The sequence below is a fragment of the Saccostrea cucullata genome, unplaced genomic scaffold (genome assembly GCF_032062105.1).
Source record: "Saccostrea cucullata isolate Sc308-1 unplaced genomic scaffold, CSIRO_AGI_Scuc_v1 ctg62, whole genome shotgun sequence".
NCBI lineage: Eukaryota > Metazoa > Mollusca > Bivalvia > Ostreida > Ostreidae > Saccostrea > Saccostrea cuccullata.
Genome location: NW_026937804.1, coordinates 647570 through 665733, shown reverse-complemented (window position 1 = coordinate 665733; position 18164 = coordinate 647570). Strand labels below are relative to the sequence as shown.

Below are 18164 nucleotides of genomic sequence, written 5' to 3'. Positions count from 1 at the left end.
GACTAAGGAGGAAAGCAGAGAAGCTCTCAGGCTCTATAGTTTTACAGGGAAAAAAGTTTTCAGCTTAATTCTGCTAAACTTCATGTGAAACTAATGCAATGTCCTACAAAGTAAAACCAATAAATTTATTAATTTTATGTATATTTTGGTCACTAAAGATGGTAGGGCGGGATTTCTGCCCACCCAAACCCAACCCAATCCACCAGTGCACGTGTGTTATACGATGTGCATGGTGTTTACACTTTTAAAAAAAATAAGGAAAGTTAAAGACTGATAAAAATCTTATGATATTGTTCTTAGTAGGATCAGAAGTTTAAGGAGGAACAGGACCTATAGCTGAAAAAATTCCTGTCAATGAATTTTTTTCTTATTTATAAAATTACTAATTTAATATGTACTTAACATTTTAAAACGGTCCTATCATGGGATTTCTTGACTAATTTACAAGATATCACTCCAAAAATACCGCCCTGTTTAGAGTTTGTATGGAGTTTAGATACTTCATGTTTACGGGCCCATAACAGAGTCCATAATGCGATTTTTTTACGCACAAACGATAAATATGATTGATAACACTATATACTCAAATATTTCAAAATATTCATAATGTTTAAATTATCTGAAAGCAATTGTTTTAAATTTATATAGTATTTGGATGGGATAATTTCTGCATTTTTCAAGGCAGCTTCAACGACAAAAACCTCATTTGGAAAAAAATCTGTCAATAAATATTTCTAAATTTACGATTGAATGTCAGTCCTTCATCGTAATTATTTACTGCATAAATATCACAGGGTGAAGCTTACCTCAATATCGCACAGGACATCGTTGAATTAGACGTAAGCATGATAAAAACGCTTCACGTTTGTATTTTCCGAGTGCGGGAAATCAATTGTTACGTCACACGAAAATACAAACATTCAAAATTATCTAAAGAGAGAGAATCTCTGCTACTAAACACGAAAAAAATATTAATTTTAAAAAAACCTGCTTCAGAAGTTTATCACGATACATGACGGGTGTGTGTACTTGATCTCGCTGCACTGAGAATTCAAACACTACGTCTATGACGTCACTGACGTCAGACTGCAGGGTAAAGAGAAACAAACGTGTGGATTGGGCAACTTTACAATATCTAAATGATGGCAAGATCTTTAAAGATTTTATTAATAATAATTTCTAAAATTAAATGTTTAAAAAACAATTTTAGAATTTAGAATAAAATTACACAAGAACTGTTGACTTTAACAACGTTTAACATGTATATCATCACCGATTATGACGTGATATGTCTGTTTAGTCATGTGACACGTGTCCTGTCTCCCCTTAAGACTTATATCAAAATAAATAAATATGAAAAGAAAAAGAAAAAATTACGTACTGCACGTCTCATCATATTTGATTTATTTAATTATCAGATTAAAATAAACGCCATTGAATTTCGACGTGACTTTAATTCACAGTCGCAGTGTTAAGGCTTTGCACGTTTCAAGGTTGTCAATCATTTGTCGCTGAAAAAATTATTCATTTTTCAGCATAATTTAACGATTTTGCACGACCATTCGATGTTTAGCGCGTATAAGTGACGTCATAGTTAAAAATTACGTCATTTTTGTACCTGTAGAATTTATTTCGCATCTTCCTTACTTCAATGCATAACATCAAACAATGATACAAAAATGATTAAAATATCGTATTATTTGCGGCGAATTATTGCTAATACCGTATTTTGTTCTTTGATAACATGACCAACGTCATGCCATATCCGCGGCTATGCAAATATAAAAATGATATTTTATATTTCTTAATCAACAACCAATGTTTGGAATAAAGGAAGGTTATTAAAAAACATTCAGTCACTTAATTTGAAACACGAATATTTACAGGCCTATATATATACACAATAGCCTTATTAATGAAAAGTTAAATCAATATATAACTAGTCTAAAACAGTATGTAGTTAATCTTCCATGGCGTCTATGAAACATTGATGACACCAATCATCACCCAACACCGTTCTGTGTCGAGAAGGAGGTTTTTTTTCTCTGCGTTGAAATGAAGTTTTTCAGCATCTTCGGATTTCTACCAACCGTTGGTCTGACCGTTGCTGGAACATGCTCGGAGTATACGATAACGAAGAGCGCGGATTCCACCCTACACCAAGCTTATCTGTACCAGAGCCTGACATTGTCCACCCTGATAGAATGTGCCTCCTACTGCCTGAGGGGGGCCAAGTGTAAAGCCCTCGCCCACACGTCTTCACAGACTTGTAAACTGTTCACAAAATCTAAGGAGGAGGACCCAAGTCTGGTCCAAACGGAGATCGGGACAAACTACGTCACTAAATCTGACCTCCCCTCGGTAAATCTCTCTCTCTCTCTCTCTCTCTCTCTCTCTCTCTCTCTTTACATTTAAACATTAAACATAGTCAACAAGATTTTATTATATTAATCTCGTTACCGGTTTGAATTCAATAAATGTGGATTTGGATGACAAGGATGGTTTAATTAGATAATATCAATTATATATGTATGGCAAAATTATGACGGTAGTTTTTATTTATGTTGACAAAACATGCAGTAAAGATTGTGGAATGAAATTTGTTTTGCGCTTTGCGCTATGTAGAGATCTGTAATTAACCAGATTGCAATTTACAATAAGAAAAATTATATATCATTAGTTACAGTATATAGAGTTTGTTAATATTAGAATTTTCTTCCGTTGGTTGATAACTTACTTGTGGAAAATACCTCGATAATATGCTGATATATAAGTGCAAAAATAAGTTTAAATTCAACAAAGAAAGTGGATGAAATGAGGAAAATGTGTTTAATTTTATTATTAACAATTATTTTTATATTCTTGATAAAACAAGGACTTTATGTAAGACTTTCTTTACTTTCCACACTGTGACTAGCTGCAGATCTGTAGCGTTATGGTTTTATATATTTGTCTTTGACCACAACGCTACAGATCCTGTAATCTAAAAAGGTGCAATTTACGGCGCAAGATTTTTTGCGCACTTTTGGGGAGAATTTCTCCACTTTCCAGCATCGGTTAATTAACTACCTTTCACTTCCTAATTCTAGGTACATTATTTAACTAATTTTTATATTTTATCCATCTCCCAACCCTTTATAGTCGTCTCTTCAAGTAATAAACTCGCTTGATTAAAATTATACTTGTTACATTGCTGAAAAACACTTCAAGCGAGTTTATTGCCTGTATAGAGACAACTATAAATGGTTGGGAGGTGGATCAAATATACACATTGGCTACAGAATGTGTCTAGAATTAGGGAGTTAAAGGTAGTTGATTGACAGATGCTGGAAAGTGGAGAAATTCTCCCCAAAAGTGAGCAAAAAATATTGCGCCGTAAATTGCACTTTTTTGCATTACAGGATCTGTAGCGTTATGGTCAAAGACAAATATATATAAAACCATAACGCTACAGATCTGCAGCTACACTGTGACCTGTATGAGTGTTACTGTCTTCTAGACATTGAATTGAGATATTTATTGCACTCTTCATTGTTTAATAATTTATAAATATGTAATTTTATTTCTATTTATTCACCTCTTTATTTTTATTTTATTTTGGTTACAGAAATCTACCCCGTTAATTCTGCTGCAGGGTAAAAGTGTTTCAATGTTTGTTTTAAAAAATTCATTTCATTTGAAACGTCGGATAATGTAACCAACGTATATATTGATTGCTGCTAGGCATGATTGTTGTACATATGAAAAAATCATGAACTCTTAAAACCAAATACAAACGCATTTATACGAATAAGTAATCTCGTGAGAATATTGAACAGAACTAGGAAAAATATAGTTACAGCATTCATAATACCAGTTAGAAAAGTGCTGGTGCAAGTGCTTAGTCATAGTATATACTATAACTGTTCAAAAGTAAGATTAACGTTTTTTTTAAAAAAAAAAAAAAAAAAAAAAAAAGAGTGTCAAACTCTAAGGCCAAGGTAAAAAATGTTCGTCTTCTCACAATGACCTAAGAGTTCGATCCACTTTTGCAAAAATTTGCCGACCAACATATTAACCCTGGCTATAAATTTGAATATTTAGTGGTAGGGTTTTCATATTTCACATGTATATATCCGTCTTGATAAGACCTTTCCATGGTGTTTAAATATTTTTTTATGCGCCCGGATCGATAGACCCAGGGCGTATATTGTTTTTGTCCTGTCTGTTTGTTTGTCTGGTTGTTTGTTTGTCTCGAACTTTAACCTTCACCATAACTTTTTTGTACCATGAAAGATAGAGACTTCATATTTGGTATGCATACTCCACTAATTAACTTCTTTCAAATGACACCAAGGTCAATGACCTTGTGACCTTAACTGTGGCCTATATGATAAAAATAGCTTTTTTCTGCTAACTTTAACCACAGGAGTCTGAAGTTTTTATCGTCAAAAAAAAAAAAAAAAAAGAGAGAAAAGAATAGAAATAAAAAAATCCGGAAAAAAAATTGCCCACCCTCAACTAAAAAAAGTTGAGGGTGGGAAATTTTTTTTCCGGATTTTTTTTTTTTGACGATAAAAACGTCAGACTCCTGTGCTTTAACCTTCGCCATAACTTTGAAACCATGAAAGATAGAGACTTCATATTTGGTTTGCATACTCCACTAATCAGATTCTTCCAATTGACACCGAGGTCAATGACCTTGTGACCTTGACTGTGACCTATATGCTAAAAATAGCTTTTTTAAACCCTCATTATAACTATGGAACCATAGATGTTGAGATTTCATATTTGGTACGCATACTTCACTAATCAAACTCTTTCAAATGACACCAAGGTCAATGACCTTGTGACCTTGACTGTGACCTTAATGCTAAAATAGCTTTTTCCGAACTTTGTTGCCGCCGGGCGCATAGTGTTTCACAAACACATCTTGTTTACCTTTTGAACTTGACCAAAACTCGTAGTTTGACCCATATGCCACTTTTAAACATCTGTAACCATTGACACGGGTCTCATTTCTTTGGGTATCAACATTTTTTATCTCGCGCCCTTGAAGTTTGACCTGCATTTGGAAAACTCCAACATTCGCCATAAGCTGGGTTTTGAGAATTTTTGAACTATGTTTTACATAAAGTATATAACAGCAGTTCATTAATTTAAGTTTTCTATGTTCTGTGTTATCATATAATATAATTCAGGTGATCTCATTTTCTATCAAAATTAAAAGAGGCAAATGTGCACATTTTACTGACTTTAATTTGTCAGTACTATTAGTATATTTTTAGGAGCCCTTCAGGCTCGGTGAATATTATACTCTTCAGGTGGCTAAATCATCGTATTGCATGACCTAGTTGTATATGTATATGAGAAGTTTGAATCCTAGTGCCAGCATGCATAATATTTATTATGTAAAGGAGAAAGGCCGAAAACTGTCCATTCTGTGAGAGAAAGAACTAATCGAGGACCGTAGGCCCGAGATTAGTTCTTTCTCTCACAGAATGGACCGGCAGTTTGAGGCCTTTCTCCTACTTAAAACACGAATCTCTTTGTTCTGAACATTTAACAAAAAATGTGCAAAACAGGTAGCACACATACTATGAATTCATTGTTTACAGAATGGACAGTTAAGGGTAAGCTTGGGGTGTACAGCAATTTGTTGAATAGCCATTGTGCTTCCAGTTGCAAATAACAAAAGGTCTTTGTCTAAAGAATGGACAGTTACAGGTGGATTTAGAGGGATGCTAGTTTTTATATAAAAGGCAAACATGTTTTCCTCCGATGGAGAGAATATAATTATGACAGAATCGAAATCGAAACCAAAAGATGCACACAACCAGTGATACTTTGACCTGGATCAAAGTAAGCTTTTACATTTCAACTGTAGAACTATTAAGGTATCTGAAAAGTGCTGCGATCCTGATGAAATCTTAAAAACAATTAAATTAAATCAATATTTCATGCCGCTGACCAGCAAAAAATAGAGCATTCTGCCATACAAGTATAATTTTAACAATGAAATTGCAGAATTGAGACAGGATCGCAGCACTTTTTAGAAACTACAATGTGTGTTGAAAATATTTATATACTAAACTTGGAAATTTTACTTGATTATGCCCTTGCACTAGTGATATTTACATGACAAATACAGGTATTTCAAATTCAAACCGGAAATGTGTTTTTTTTTTAATTCGAATTCAGTTTTTGAGGATATACCAGCAGTGTAATGGTGAAATGCAAATTGTGTTCCGAGTGTTGGATAGCCATGGGCCAAACTTCGACCTGAAAATGTATATCAAATCAAATCTGGAAATGTTTCAATTTTAATTATTTGCTACCGAAATATTCACTGCAGCAGTGTAGTTTTTATGGTGCATGTTTTCTGGTTGATGGATTTAATATAAGCCTACTTCAAGCCTAAAATGGATTTTTTTCTAAGGAATGATGCTTCCAAAATCTTAATCAAATGTGAAATTGTGTCATTTAAATTCAAGTTTTGTGAATTGAAATAATGTGCATTACTCATTGATTTAAATGTGTAAAATCGAACAGATCCGATGCAGACACTGTGTTCTGGATTAACTTATATCTCCAAGTTCTTTTTGTTATTCACATGTACATTAAATCGTATTTAATATATTAATTTTTTTTACTCAAGCCCTATTTTTTCGATTTACTCAGTTTTAAAACACGAAAATATATTATTTCGGTGGATAAAAATATTTCTAGAAACAATAATGAAGCTTATCTTGAAAACATCTGTATATTCATAGATATTAAGTGTTTAATGTCGGATTCTTTTCTATGGCGAATGAACAATGAGTGAAGCCCCGCAGCCGCAATAGTTTCTGTACAGAGATTCCGCGCTTTCCTTTGCGTAGGAATCTCAGGTAGCTTTCAGTCGCCGACGTTTTGGTCGCCGACAAAGCATCCTTGGACGAGTCCACTGGTAACTCTGAAAGGTGACGCAGGTTACCCCATCGTTAACAAATTCTACAGTGGATGGCCAGAAAATGGATGGTTGTGCCCCCTCCTCCCCAACTGATATAGTAACTCACTTGCCTGCAAATGATGTGTACTTTGAGTGACAATAAGATAATAGCACAAAATAAATTATTGATAAATTCTCACTCATATGTACGTTTGTTTTTCTAAATAATAGAATTATCGTCAGTTTGGTAATGGAACCTAAATAACTTCTTTTGGATTCGTACGGACTATGTATTGGACATGCCACACAGCTGGATAAATCCGTATATAGTTACGTGGATTATTTGCAGCCCGCACCCCCTCCCCCTTTTGAAAAAAAAACTTTACTAAAGGCTAGTAACAAGCTATTGGGATTGATGTACATTAAATGTGTCATAGGCGTCGGAAGCAAACTGAAAGGAAGGGGGGGGGTAAACCAACAAAAACACGTAAAACCCAATTTTCAATCTTATGTCTATCTTTGCAAAAAAAAAAAAAAAATGCCCCCACCTCCCGGTTCCGACGCCTAAGGTTGTGATGTACGTTATATAGCAAATAATCCCAAATAATGTATATAATTTGAAGTATATATTAAATGTCTACATAAACAAATATTTCATTAAATTAAGAAACGGAAACTACATGTATCCTGTATAAAATATTCCTGAAAGTGTGTAACGTAAATTCATCTTAAAAAGTAATACGATTAATTATATTTATTCTAATTAAATTCAATTTATATGAATTTTGTTTCATGTACATGTATTTTATTCAACAGAAGATTGACTCAATAGCCCTCGTCGCCCGCGTGGCGCAGTGGTTAGAGCGTCTGCTCTAGAGTCGCGAAGTAAGGAGTCAATCCTTACGTCGCGGGTTCGAATCCCACTGTGGGACGTGGAGACCGGTCGTTCGGATGAGACCGTATAAACCGAGGCCCCCTGTCGCAGTAGGTGCTGGCACGAAAAAGATCCCTCACTGCTCAAAGGCCCTGAGTGCAGAGCATAGGACAAAATTTGTAGCCCTCCACCGGCAAGTGGTGGCGTCTCCATACGAGTGAAAAATTCTCGAGAGGGACGTTAAACAACATACAATCAATCAATCAATAGCCCTCATCTTATACCATTTTAGGATATTGATTAATGACACTTTCTAGCTGATTTTCTACAGCTTGAGTATCTCTGACGTTTTGTCAGTATATACTTGTTTTTTTCCCTCTTGTGCACATGCTAAGGTTTACCTGTAACTCTCCATTCTGTTTGTTTTTAACTGTCCATTCTTATTGAAAAAACTGTCCATTCTTTTAAGAATGGACCAAAAAGAATGGACACTTACAGGTGACTAAATGGATTGTTAGGGGGGTTAGCTCAACATTAAGCTATAGAATGGACAACACAAATAAAAGGTTTACGTCACAATCATGTTTTAATTGTAACTAAGTAAAGATGCATATCTGATTTGGATATGATTTCACTCCAGGGTATCGCTGGGACGTGCAGTGGACACGTTTGTGGAGAGGATGACCTCTGCGTTCAGTCGGACTCCACCTACCGATGTATTCCCGTATATGGAGGTAACGGGAGTAGGGACAATGACGTTATTTTTTTTAAAAGTGCTAATATTTCAGCGATTTTTAAGCGTTTATTGTTTTCAGTTGCACATATTACCCGATACAAGATTTTGTACACGTAGAAATTAATCACAGTAATAAAAATTTCTCTTGCCAGGTAAGCGTTGCTCCAAACCACCTGGGGTGAAAAACGCAGTAGTGGACTTTGCTGACCCCGAAACGTATCCCTGGGGCACGGGGGACAACGTGAGATTCAACTGCAGCAGCAATGTCACTCCCACCGGGGGCCCCTCTGTGATGACTTGTATGGACACTGGCATTTGGAGCTATTCCTTTTCATGTTAAAATTGAAGGCTTCTATTGTGTACTCATATATACGGGCACCTGATGAATGGATGGTGCCCCCCTCCCCACCTTTGGAAAATTTTATTAGACATATTTCATCAAAAATACTAGTATATGAATTCCTTATCAACAACACCTATGTTTCGATTTCTGATATCATTTTCCGTTTTTGTTTAGTTTCAGAGATTGTCCCACTATTTTTATATTTTTATATACCCTTAGAGTACCCGGAGAAATCACCTTACCATCTCACAAACAACCTCTGTTGGTCACAGGGGTCGAACTCGGGGATCGCAACGGCGAGAAACGTGTGTACTACCATTGCGATACCCGGACACATTAGAGCTACATTTCCCAAATCCCCGTTTTCCAAGTAAAATATTGATGATTTTGATCCAATTGTGGGATCAGGTGCAGAGGAGGAGTAAGCATCCCCTGTTGATCGGACAGTCCCGCCGTGAGCCTTATATGTATCAACTGATCAGACAGACGGAGAAGAATACATAGTTTAAATCATTATTGTGAATTAAAAAAAAAAAACATAATTCACTACTAGTATTTGTTTTAAGCTGTCGAATTTAGGCCCGGATTGAGGATCAAAATCCAGAAAACGAAGTGCATGGCTCAGTCAAACCTTTGACCACATTGAAAGGGGCAGTTTTAATCCAGATCAAAATTTAAACGTTTGTACGGGAAGAAATGTGCAGTTGTTGCAGAAAAAAAAGTGATTATGCCCCCGTAATCGAAGTTTCGGGGTATATGAATAGTTTTTGCCCTGTGCGTCTGCCTGTCTGTTTGTTTGTCCTCAAAGACTTTAACCTTGCCTATAACTTTTGAGTGCATGGATACGGATATGGCTTTTATATTTCACTTGTGTATTCCTCGTCATAGGACCTATCTCTGGGTACCACCAAATTTGACCTCTAAACCTTGACTTTGGAGTTTGACCCACATTTACAAAAACACGTAACTTTAATCTTGGTCAAAACTTTGAAATACTCAGCAGTTGGTGCTAGGGCTTTCATACTTATATTTCACACGCGATTTCATTGTGACTAAACCTTTCACTGGGTATACATATTTTTTACCTTTTGACTTTGACCTTAAAGTGATACCTACTTTTAAAAAGCCTTGGGCATAGCTTTTGAACAGTAATACTAGAGTTTTGATATTTCATAGGTCTATTCATTATGACAAGACCTTCCTTTGGATACGAACAATTTTGACCTTTTGATCTTGATCCTGGAGTTTGACTTGCATTGGAGAAACTTCAACCCTTGCCATAAACTGCAATACGGGGGCATCAGTGTTTCATAACACGTCTTGTTTTATACCCCCTGCTTGAAAAGTGGGAGGGTATATGGTGATCGGGATGTCCGTACGTCTGTTAAGCTTTGGGGCACCCATCTATTATCCGCAACTACTCTAATATCACTGAATGAAATTAAATGAAACTTTCACAGAATCTTTATTACATATTGCAATTGTGCGTCTTTTATTTTATTTTTTGTTCGGGCTCATATTTCGGGTTTCCCATAGCAAAACAGGATTGGCACTCCATTCTTTCTATAATATTGAAGGATATCCATCTCTTATCCGCAGCTCCTCCTACACAACTGAATAAAACTTTATGATACTCTCACAGATTCTTTATTACAAAATGCCATTGTGCACCTTCTATTTTACTTTTTGATCTTACACTTATTTTTCGTCTCCCAGAGCAAAACACGGATTTTGCCACTATAATCATATGGGAGGAGGGGGTATCATTTAGTGAGCTTAGTGAGCTCTTTTTTTTTGCAATAGCTCACATATATCCTGTACCTTTTTTTATTGTTCCTCCTACACAACTGAATAAAACTTTATGATACTCTCACAGATTCTTTATTACAAAATGCCATTGTGCACCTTCTATTTTACTTTTTGTTATATATTTTGCCACTATAATCATATGTACTAGTGAGTTTAGTGCATACATTGCAATAGCTGCATTATATATCCTGATATTTAATTGTTTATTTTTATATATGTACAAATAATCATTTATGTAGGATTTAGTAGATGAAATATCGCGTATTTTTGATATGTACGTCACTGTATATTGATATAATTTAATTTCAGTTGTAACACGTCATTTGATTGGATAAACGATTTTATCCATTTTGTATAACATAACTTGCCTACGTCACAATGAGTTACGTCAACAAACATATTACTCCGCTTGACGTTAACTTTTAAAATATGCGATATTTGAAGCCTTTTCCCGAAGGAAAAAATGGAAAAATTGTCCCATTGTCAACATTGAAATTAAATTATAAGGAATGAAGCTTATTTCAACTTATGTTATACGATATAACATAACTTGGGGCAGTTTACGCTTTTTTATAAACCGCTTCGCGGTTTATAAAGCGTAAACTGCCCCCAAGTTATGTTATATCGTATAACATAAGTTGAAATAAGCTTCATTCCTTAAGGAACACCCACAGCCCATTGATTCATTGATTGAATGTTGTTTAACGTCCCTCTCGAGAATTTTTCACTTATATGGAGACGCAACCATGCACTTTTGCCGGCGGAGAGCTGCAAATTTTGTCCTATACTCGGCACTTACGGTCATTGAGCAAGGAGGGATCGATCTTTTTCGTGCCAGCACAGCGACAAGGTACCGGTCTCCACATTCCACAGTGGGATTCGATCCCTTTGACGTAAAGATCAACTCTAGAGCAGACGCTCTAACCACTGCACCACGCGGGCGACCAGCCACACTCAAGAAATATGTGCAGATTATGTGCTTATTGCTGTTTACTGACTGATAAACGGCAATGATTTTCTTTATAAATAAAGGGAATGTAAATATAAATTCTGTCTGTTTTAATGCACGATATCATGAGAAGCTTTCGAGATTTTACAATGAAATTTTACACAACTTCCAGTGGCCCAGGAAAGACCTCCATTGATTTTGAGGTCAAAACTGAAAGATCAAAGGTCAAGGTCATTAATGCATACATTCTGTTTGTGGTTGAAATTGTCCTTTCCAAGCGATATCTCACGAAGCTTTTACAATGAAATTTTATATCATGGCTCCTTATTGACTGCTCCTCTGAACTACTTATAGGAAGATTTAATGATAAGGCAACAAAAAGGTATGAGTGTTTGAGGGTGGGGTGTGGGAACAGGCTCTTCGATGAACATTTTTAACAGTAAAAGGTTATGTTTCGAAAAAGGGGAATGCCCTTCATAGTACGTTGCTGCCAAATTCAGAGTTAATATGAATTTGTCAATATTTTCAGTTAAAATTATATTGCATTGAATGATATATTTTTACTGATACAAGCTGCCAGGGGAGGGGGGGGGGCACAATAATTTTGCCGATATATATCCTATACTCTGGAAATCGAACCCTTTTTATTGGTGTGACTGCTCAATAAATATTTCTGATAACTCCCTCAGTCTCTCAGCTTGCCATGAAATTTGTGCTTGACGGTGCCCCCCCCTTAAAAAATGAAATTTATTCCCTTGGACCTGTTTCTGACAAAAAAAGGATACAATCATTTGAAAATCATGTATATTATACTAACTTTCATCTACATCATGAAGTTTGTCTGTCTATGAATACTGTCAATCAAGTGACCACTGTGAAAGTGTGGGTACCATAGTATTTACTTGTAAATGTGCTCCTTGTTTTTCACTGTAACTATTTTATAGATAGTATTTATTATCTTTTATTGTCATTTATTTTTAATAAACAATTGAAAATTTGTCAAAATTAATAATCCCCAGTGTTTTTATGACTTCCTTTCCCTGAACTTTTGTGTGAGGTGCTGTGTTTGGTATATAATGCCATTAATGATAAAATGATATACATGTACTGCGGAATGAAAAAAATTGCTGCATACATATTTAAGCACAAATGCAATTGGTACTGCATTTTGCTACCTCATTTAAACTGCGAAACTTTCACCAAAATTAGCAGTTGTGCATGGAATCTAAACTGAAAAATCGTGAATCATGATCTATAAAATACTTTTCAAAAAAAATGAAACCAAGTGTAAAGTTATGCAACATTTTATTTACTGATCAGAAGGGAATTGCAGATGTTGGATATATAACCTCCCCTTCATTACACATGTACACTTGTAATTCTAGCATAAATTGTTTTTAGAATACACATGATGGAATTATTCCTATTCCATAACTGTGTGTACTGTACTCATGATGTCATCCAAAATATGGTTCCTGTTTTCCATGGTGACCTGTCAATAAGGAATTCATTATATTCAATGACAATCATAAAATACACCAAGTTCTAGATAATTTAAAAAATCTATCTAAAAAAAAACATCTGTAGTCAGCCATACAACTTCTTTATCAAGTACTCAAAATACTTAAAATATTTTTTTAACATTAAACACTTTTAAAATTAACACCAGAATGTTGAGGAACCATTTGATAAAGATATTACTTTCTCTCAATTTCTATTTACAAATACTTTGTTTAACTTTTCAAGCATGCTACAATTACAATAAAAGTCTATCCTATATGAGCAACAACACCCACCTAAGTAAAATAATTTTTTCATAAAATGAAATACCCCAGTATTGTAGCTATAGTTGTGTTCCAATCATTGATTATAATTTTAATTTTAAAGATTTTCCCCCAAAACATTCCCAAAAAGACTATGAGGCCCTTACTGTGGCCCCAGCCTAGTCACAAGTGTCAACTTAAATCACCACTCAAATAAAGTTCTCTCTACTGGATGAAAAATGATTCCAAAAGATTTTTTATGTAAATTGCTTCCAATGCAAGAAGTTAACCTGGGATGGACTGATGCCCCATCCAGACACAGCCAATTCTCTTATCTGCTTAGCACCACAGAAAACAGTTCTAAGCTTCAGCCTTGATTTGCTCCAGCACCATGCTTTTATTTAATATCTATATCACAGCCAATTTAATGAATGTTAAAGCTACTTATCTAAGCATTGGATTCATGGGATCCTGTTATATATAAAAGACATAGAGAATTTGTAGCAAATGAATAAGGGAGATAAATCCTATGACCACTTCAAACAAATATGGATCCTTACTGTGAACACTTGTGACTGATTGTGGTTCCTGATTTCTTCCACAAAAGGAATTGGCTTTCCTTTAGGTATTGGTATCGTGGCTATGATGACAGAGTTGGGTTTCTTTAGAAGTTCCCTCACCATAGTCACAAATGTTTGACTAAAGAGTTCCATTTTACCAATCTCATCAATAATAAAAATCTGAGAATGTCCCGTATCTGTCTGAATAACAAAATACATGTAAGTAAATGTAATACACAATGTGTTCATTCTTAGCTAAAAAGACATCTTTATTTTTACTCTCTTCTGATGTCAAGTTCATTAAGATAAAGCAAACAGTCAATTTTGTTTCGGTATAATGATTTTTTTTTTTTGAAAAAAAAGATAAACCTCTCTTGTTAAAGCCAAGGATATAAAATGTTTTTATAGCTTTACAAACCTGAACATCACCATTGTATTACCTGTATATTTTTTGGTATCCTTAATGTAGGGAGAGCAATACTTTCAAATGATGTGACTTTCACTTCATATTTACCAACCAAGTGGCTCCTTTTATGTGAAACACTTCCACTGTTAATGATGATATAACTCTGATTAATGACAATCTGATTAACATACGAATCTCTTTAACATATAAAGCACACTTTATTTCCAATTAGTTTAAACTACATAGTACTGACAATTGCTTTTAATATCAAATGCAGCTGAATTTTGGTAATCTCGAACACTGTTATTATGATACTACCGGTATGTATTGTCAAAATGTTTTTAAAGTCCTTAACACTTATTCCCAGCATATCTCAATTCCTCGGATATCTTGAACCTTTTTTCTTGGTCCCATTTGGTTCAAGATAATGAGGTTAGAGAATGTATGTTGAAAAGGGTAACACTAACAGCTTGCTAAATATTTATCATGCTAAATTTAGCAAAACTATACATGTAAATTATATGAAGGAAAATCTTAATAGTAAGAAATAGATACTTTTCATTGTCCTGTATTCGAGCCAGTGGTCCTCTGTTCCCGTCCAAGGTAACCACATCGAATCCTAACCGCTGTCCGTCTGATCGCAGCTCCTCCGTGTAGAATCCTCTAGCCTCCAACCCAGAATCACACAGAGCACTGTTAATTTTCTTTATAAGTGTTGTTTTTCCTATTCCTAAACAAAAAACATGGTATCTTAAAGAATCATGCATATGGTGTGTTGATGATTATCCGTGTGTTGTCCACTACCACCAGATTATCCCTACCAATCTCGCTGAGATTACAGCGAGCGCAGCAAGCGTCGCAAAGCAATGCTCGTCAATGTGAGCTCTTAAAGCAACACCTGTGCGAAGAGAAAATTTGGACTGCTGCACATTCTTTCGATAGAATTTTTTGACGCAGTAATTTGGACCCACAATGCATCACTTGTTAAAGCTATGTTCTCTCGAGAATAGCAGCAAAAGTTCAATTAAAAGTAAACATGCCCTGATTTTATGGATAAATATTGAACATAAATAGTAAACGAAATGTTCTTCATTTCCTTTCAGCACTGTTCAGGCTTCTTTTTGGAAATGTAACTTACATACGACGTCATGTGAAGTCAGAGTCTAGACGCACCAAATGTCACGTGCAGTTTGAAGAGCCCGATCTAAACTAGTGTTACTCCCAAAAAATCCCTTTTGTGTGTTATTCCTGTAAGTTTTTTATTTGCTCAGTATCAAGGATTTCTTACAATAAAAAAGTTATAATGATATCAATTATAAATGTCATTCAACGTTTTGAACGTTCATAATTTGATCATGGCATGTTGGCTATTTTATATAAATGTTACCATTTTTAAGTATAATCATTTTGCGCATGTGCATGCATGTCCTTGCATTCAATTTTGATAGTAGCATAATGTGGGAATCCATTATACCTATTCATACTCTAAATTTCATCCCGTTCTGTTGAAAACTAAGAAAGTTATAGGCATTTAAAGTTTCGGCCAATCAGATTGCAGCACACGTGCATGCGCATGCTTTCATGATAATTGTTATATGTCATGCTGTAGATCTTCATAGTGTATGACCATGTTCAAAATTTCAAAGGATTTTGTCGAAAAACAAGAAAGATATTGAGACTTTAGTTTCAGCCAATCAGAGCGAAGCGCACGTGCATGCCATTGCTATTTTGATCATGTCATTTTAATACTATTATATATTTATATTTTGAGTTTCAAAGCATATAATCAAAAAATAGAAAAGTTAAGGCCATATCTATTATATTGGTCATTTTACGTGTTGCACGTGCGCGCTCTTGCAAGCACATGCGCGCAAAATTACCTTGATTCCGCAAATCTACATAACATGTCTACTAACCCTAGAAAGGCTTTACCTACTTCGGGTGAACAGTTTACAAGATCACTCACGAACAAAAAAAGTACCCAGGAAAAAGAAAAATGATAATAAGAAACAGAGTAAAAACAATATGTTCCCCAACTTAGTTTGGGGAACATAATTATTACAAAATAAATATCTGCGCTCGCCATAACTGTAGCACCGTCAACATATTATTGTTGATACCTAAATTTACTCCCAAAACAAGTTTTCAGCAACTTACAGATTGAATCGAAGGAAATAATTTTTAGATTTTATATAATTTTTTGTTCACCGCTTCCTCATGTTCCTCTATAATGAGAAATTAAGATCGTTTCACCTGGTCTTCCTGTTAAAATGACATTTTTGATCCCACTAGCAGACGTTGCCATTTTTTCATTGGAAGACGTCAAAGTGAAAGTAGCGTGTATTGACGTAACTGGAAACGTAAAAATGGGAATCCGGATACAAAGAATATATAAAATTTACCGGATGATTGTTTACTAATTTCTTTGAATTTGGAAGAATATCCCTTCATCATAATTTTGAATATATAAATGCACATATCATATAATGAATGCATAAAATAAATACTCTTTTTATTGAACGGAAATAATATATCTGCCTCGGTTTTAAATTTAGTTTATCACATTTACTTCCGTGTTTATATGACAAGTAATCTCAACATTTAAAATGTGAAATAAGTTATTAAGAATGGGAAATTCGAACATAACACAGCATATTGAGACCGCAGAGAAAACAGGTGCCTGTCAGCTGTGTAAAGCCGGGCTGAAAGAGGTCAGTAAAAAAAGACATCAACTGAAACGGACCTATAGCCCTCTTTAACATAAATGTAAATTCTTCATGTTTTGTGCTACTTTGAACGACTAATTTAAATAAGATAAAGATATGACAATTGTTGAGTTAAAAGTACAAACATAAGGATTTAATGATAGTTTATTCTTGATTTATATAGTACAATTCTCAGTTAACCCTGGACTTTCAGTAAGGCGTGGCATTCTCAACGTTACATAATTAGCGTCTGAAATACATGTACACAGCTTTTCATTCACTCTTGAAATATGCATTCTGGCAAGTGTCAACAAGTGTATCAATGATCCGATGATAGCGTTTTGTACGTCAGAGAGTGGGGCTTAAGTTGTTTCATCTTTGTCAACAACAATTTAAAGTTGCTGATGTTATTCTAACTAAACCAATCAGAATCTATTTGCCATTTGAGAGATGTTAATTATGTAGTGTGGAGAAAGCCACGCCCTACTGAAAGTCCAAGGTTATTTGAGAATCGTACTATAAGGGTTATGGAAATAAATTTTTTTTATGGTTTCGGTTTTCTCTTTGGAGATGAGGACACATACAGTGTCACATTATATCCACTTCTGAAGATTAAAACTATACAAAGTAATATATTTAATGAGAATATAATATTAAGTGTCTAACATAAATGGTCATTTTTTAAAGTTGGGAGGAGTTGCCCATGTGGCACATTGGTAGAGTGTTCACTCTAGATTTGCAGAGTATGGTTTTTTTGTTGTTTAGAATTTTTCACTTATATTGAGACACCAGCAATTGCTGGTGGAGAGCTGAAAAATTTTACCTTTACTTGGCACACTGGGCCATTAAGCAGTGAGCACACTATATAGGCCATTGACATCCCACAGTGGGATTCGAACCTGTGAACAGTATACAACAGTGATGCTAGTCGTTTCCTGTAACTTTCTTTCTTTGTCTACACATCCCACAGTGGGATTCGAACCTGTGACATAAGGATTAACTTAAACTGTGACTCTAGAGCAGATGCTCTAACCACTGTGCCACACAGGCAACGTCAGAGCAAGGAGTTAATCCTTACTTCACTAGTTTAAATCTCACTGTGGGATGGT

General features: G+C 34.9%; 3 protein-coding genes across 3 annotated transcripts in view; 2 read left to right on the top strand and 1 right to left on the bottom strand.

Annotated features, from left to right (window-relative positions):
* Window positions 1–18164, top strand: part of LOC134248885 (leucine-rich repeat-containing protein 57-like) — a 99466-nt gene that overhangs the window by 78512 nt on the left and 2790 nt on the right. The window contains exon 2 of the mRNA XM_062731282.1: window positions 16938–17061. Coding sequence (XP_062587266.1) covers window positions 16978–17061 — 84 coding nt within the window. The 5' untranslated portion in view covers window positions 16938–16977. The remainder of the gene's footprint in view (window positions 1–16937; window positions 17062–18164) is intronic.
* LOC134248917 (uncharacterized) lies at window positions 1958–9591 on the top strand. Its single transcript, XM_062731308.1, has 3 exons — window positions 1958–2361; window positions 8425–8518; window positions 8673–9591. Exons 1-3 carry the CDS (start codon window positions 2056–2058, stop codon window positions 8858–8860), a joined length of 588 nt encoding a protein of 195 aa, XP_062587292.1. The 5' UTR covers window positions 1958–2055; the 3' UTR covers window positions 8861–9591.
* On the bottom strand, window positions 12910–16736 carry LOC134248887 (cancer-related nucleoside-triphosphatase-like). Its single transcript, XM_062731283.1, has 5 exons — window positions 16604–16736; window positions 14906–15080; window positions 14385–14493; window positions 13945–14145; window positions 12910–13113 (listed from the first exon to the last, which is right to left on the bottom strand). Exons 1-5 carry the CDS (start codon window positions 16653–16655, stop codon window positions 13045–13047), a joined length of 606 nt encoding a protein of 201 aa, XP_062587267.1. The 5' UTR covers window positions 16656–16736; the 3' UTR covers window positions 12910–13044.

Excerpts from the sequence above, each read along its gene's own strand:
- LOC134248917 (XM_062731308.1), top strand. The coding sequence starts at position 2,056 with ATGAAGTTTTTCAGCATCTTCGGATTTCTACCAACCGTTGGTCTGACC. Across the intron at positions 2,362-8,424 it reads CTAAATCTGACCTCCCCTCG|GGTATCGCTGGGACGTGCAG; the intron begins GTAAATCTCTCT and ends ATTTCACTCCAG. Across the intron at positions 8,519-8,672 it reads ATGTATTCCCGTATATGGAG|GTAAGCGTTGCTCCAAACCA; the intron begins GTAACGGGAGTA and ends TTCTCTTGCCAG.
- LOC134248887 (XM_062731283.1), bottom strand. The coding sequence starts at position 16,655 with ATGGCAACGTCTGCTAGTGGGATCAAAAATGTCATTTTAACAGGAAGA. Across the intron at positions 14,494-14,905 it reads CGAATACAGGACAATGAAAA|TGGAAGTGTTTCACATAAAA; the intron begins GTATCTATTTCT and ends CATCATTAACAG. Across the intron at positions 13,114-13,944 it reads ATCAGTCACAAGTGTTCACA|GTCACCATGGAAAACAGGAA; the intron begins GTAAGGATCCAT and ends CCTTATTGACAG.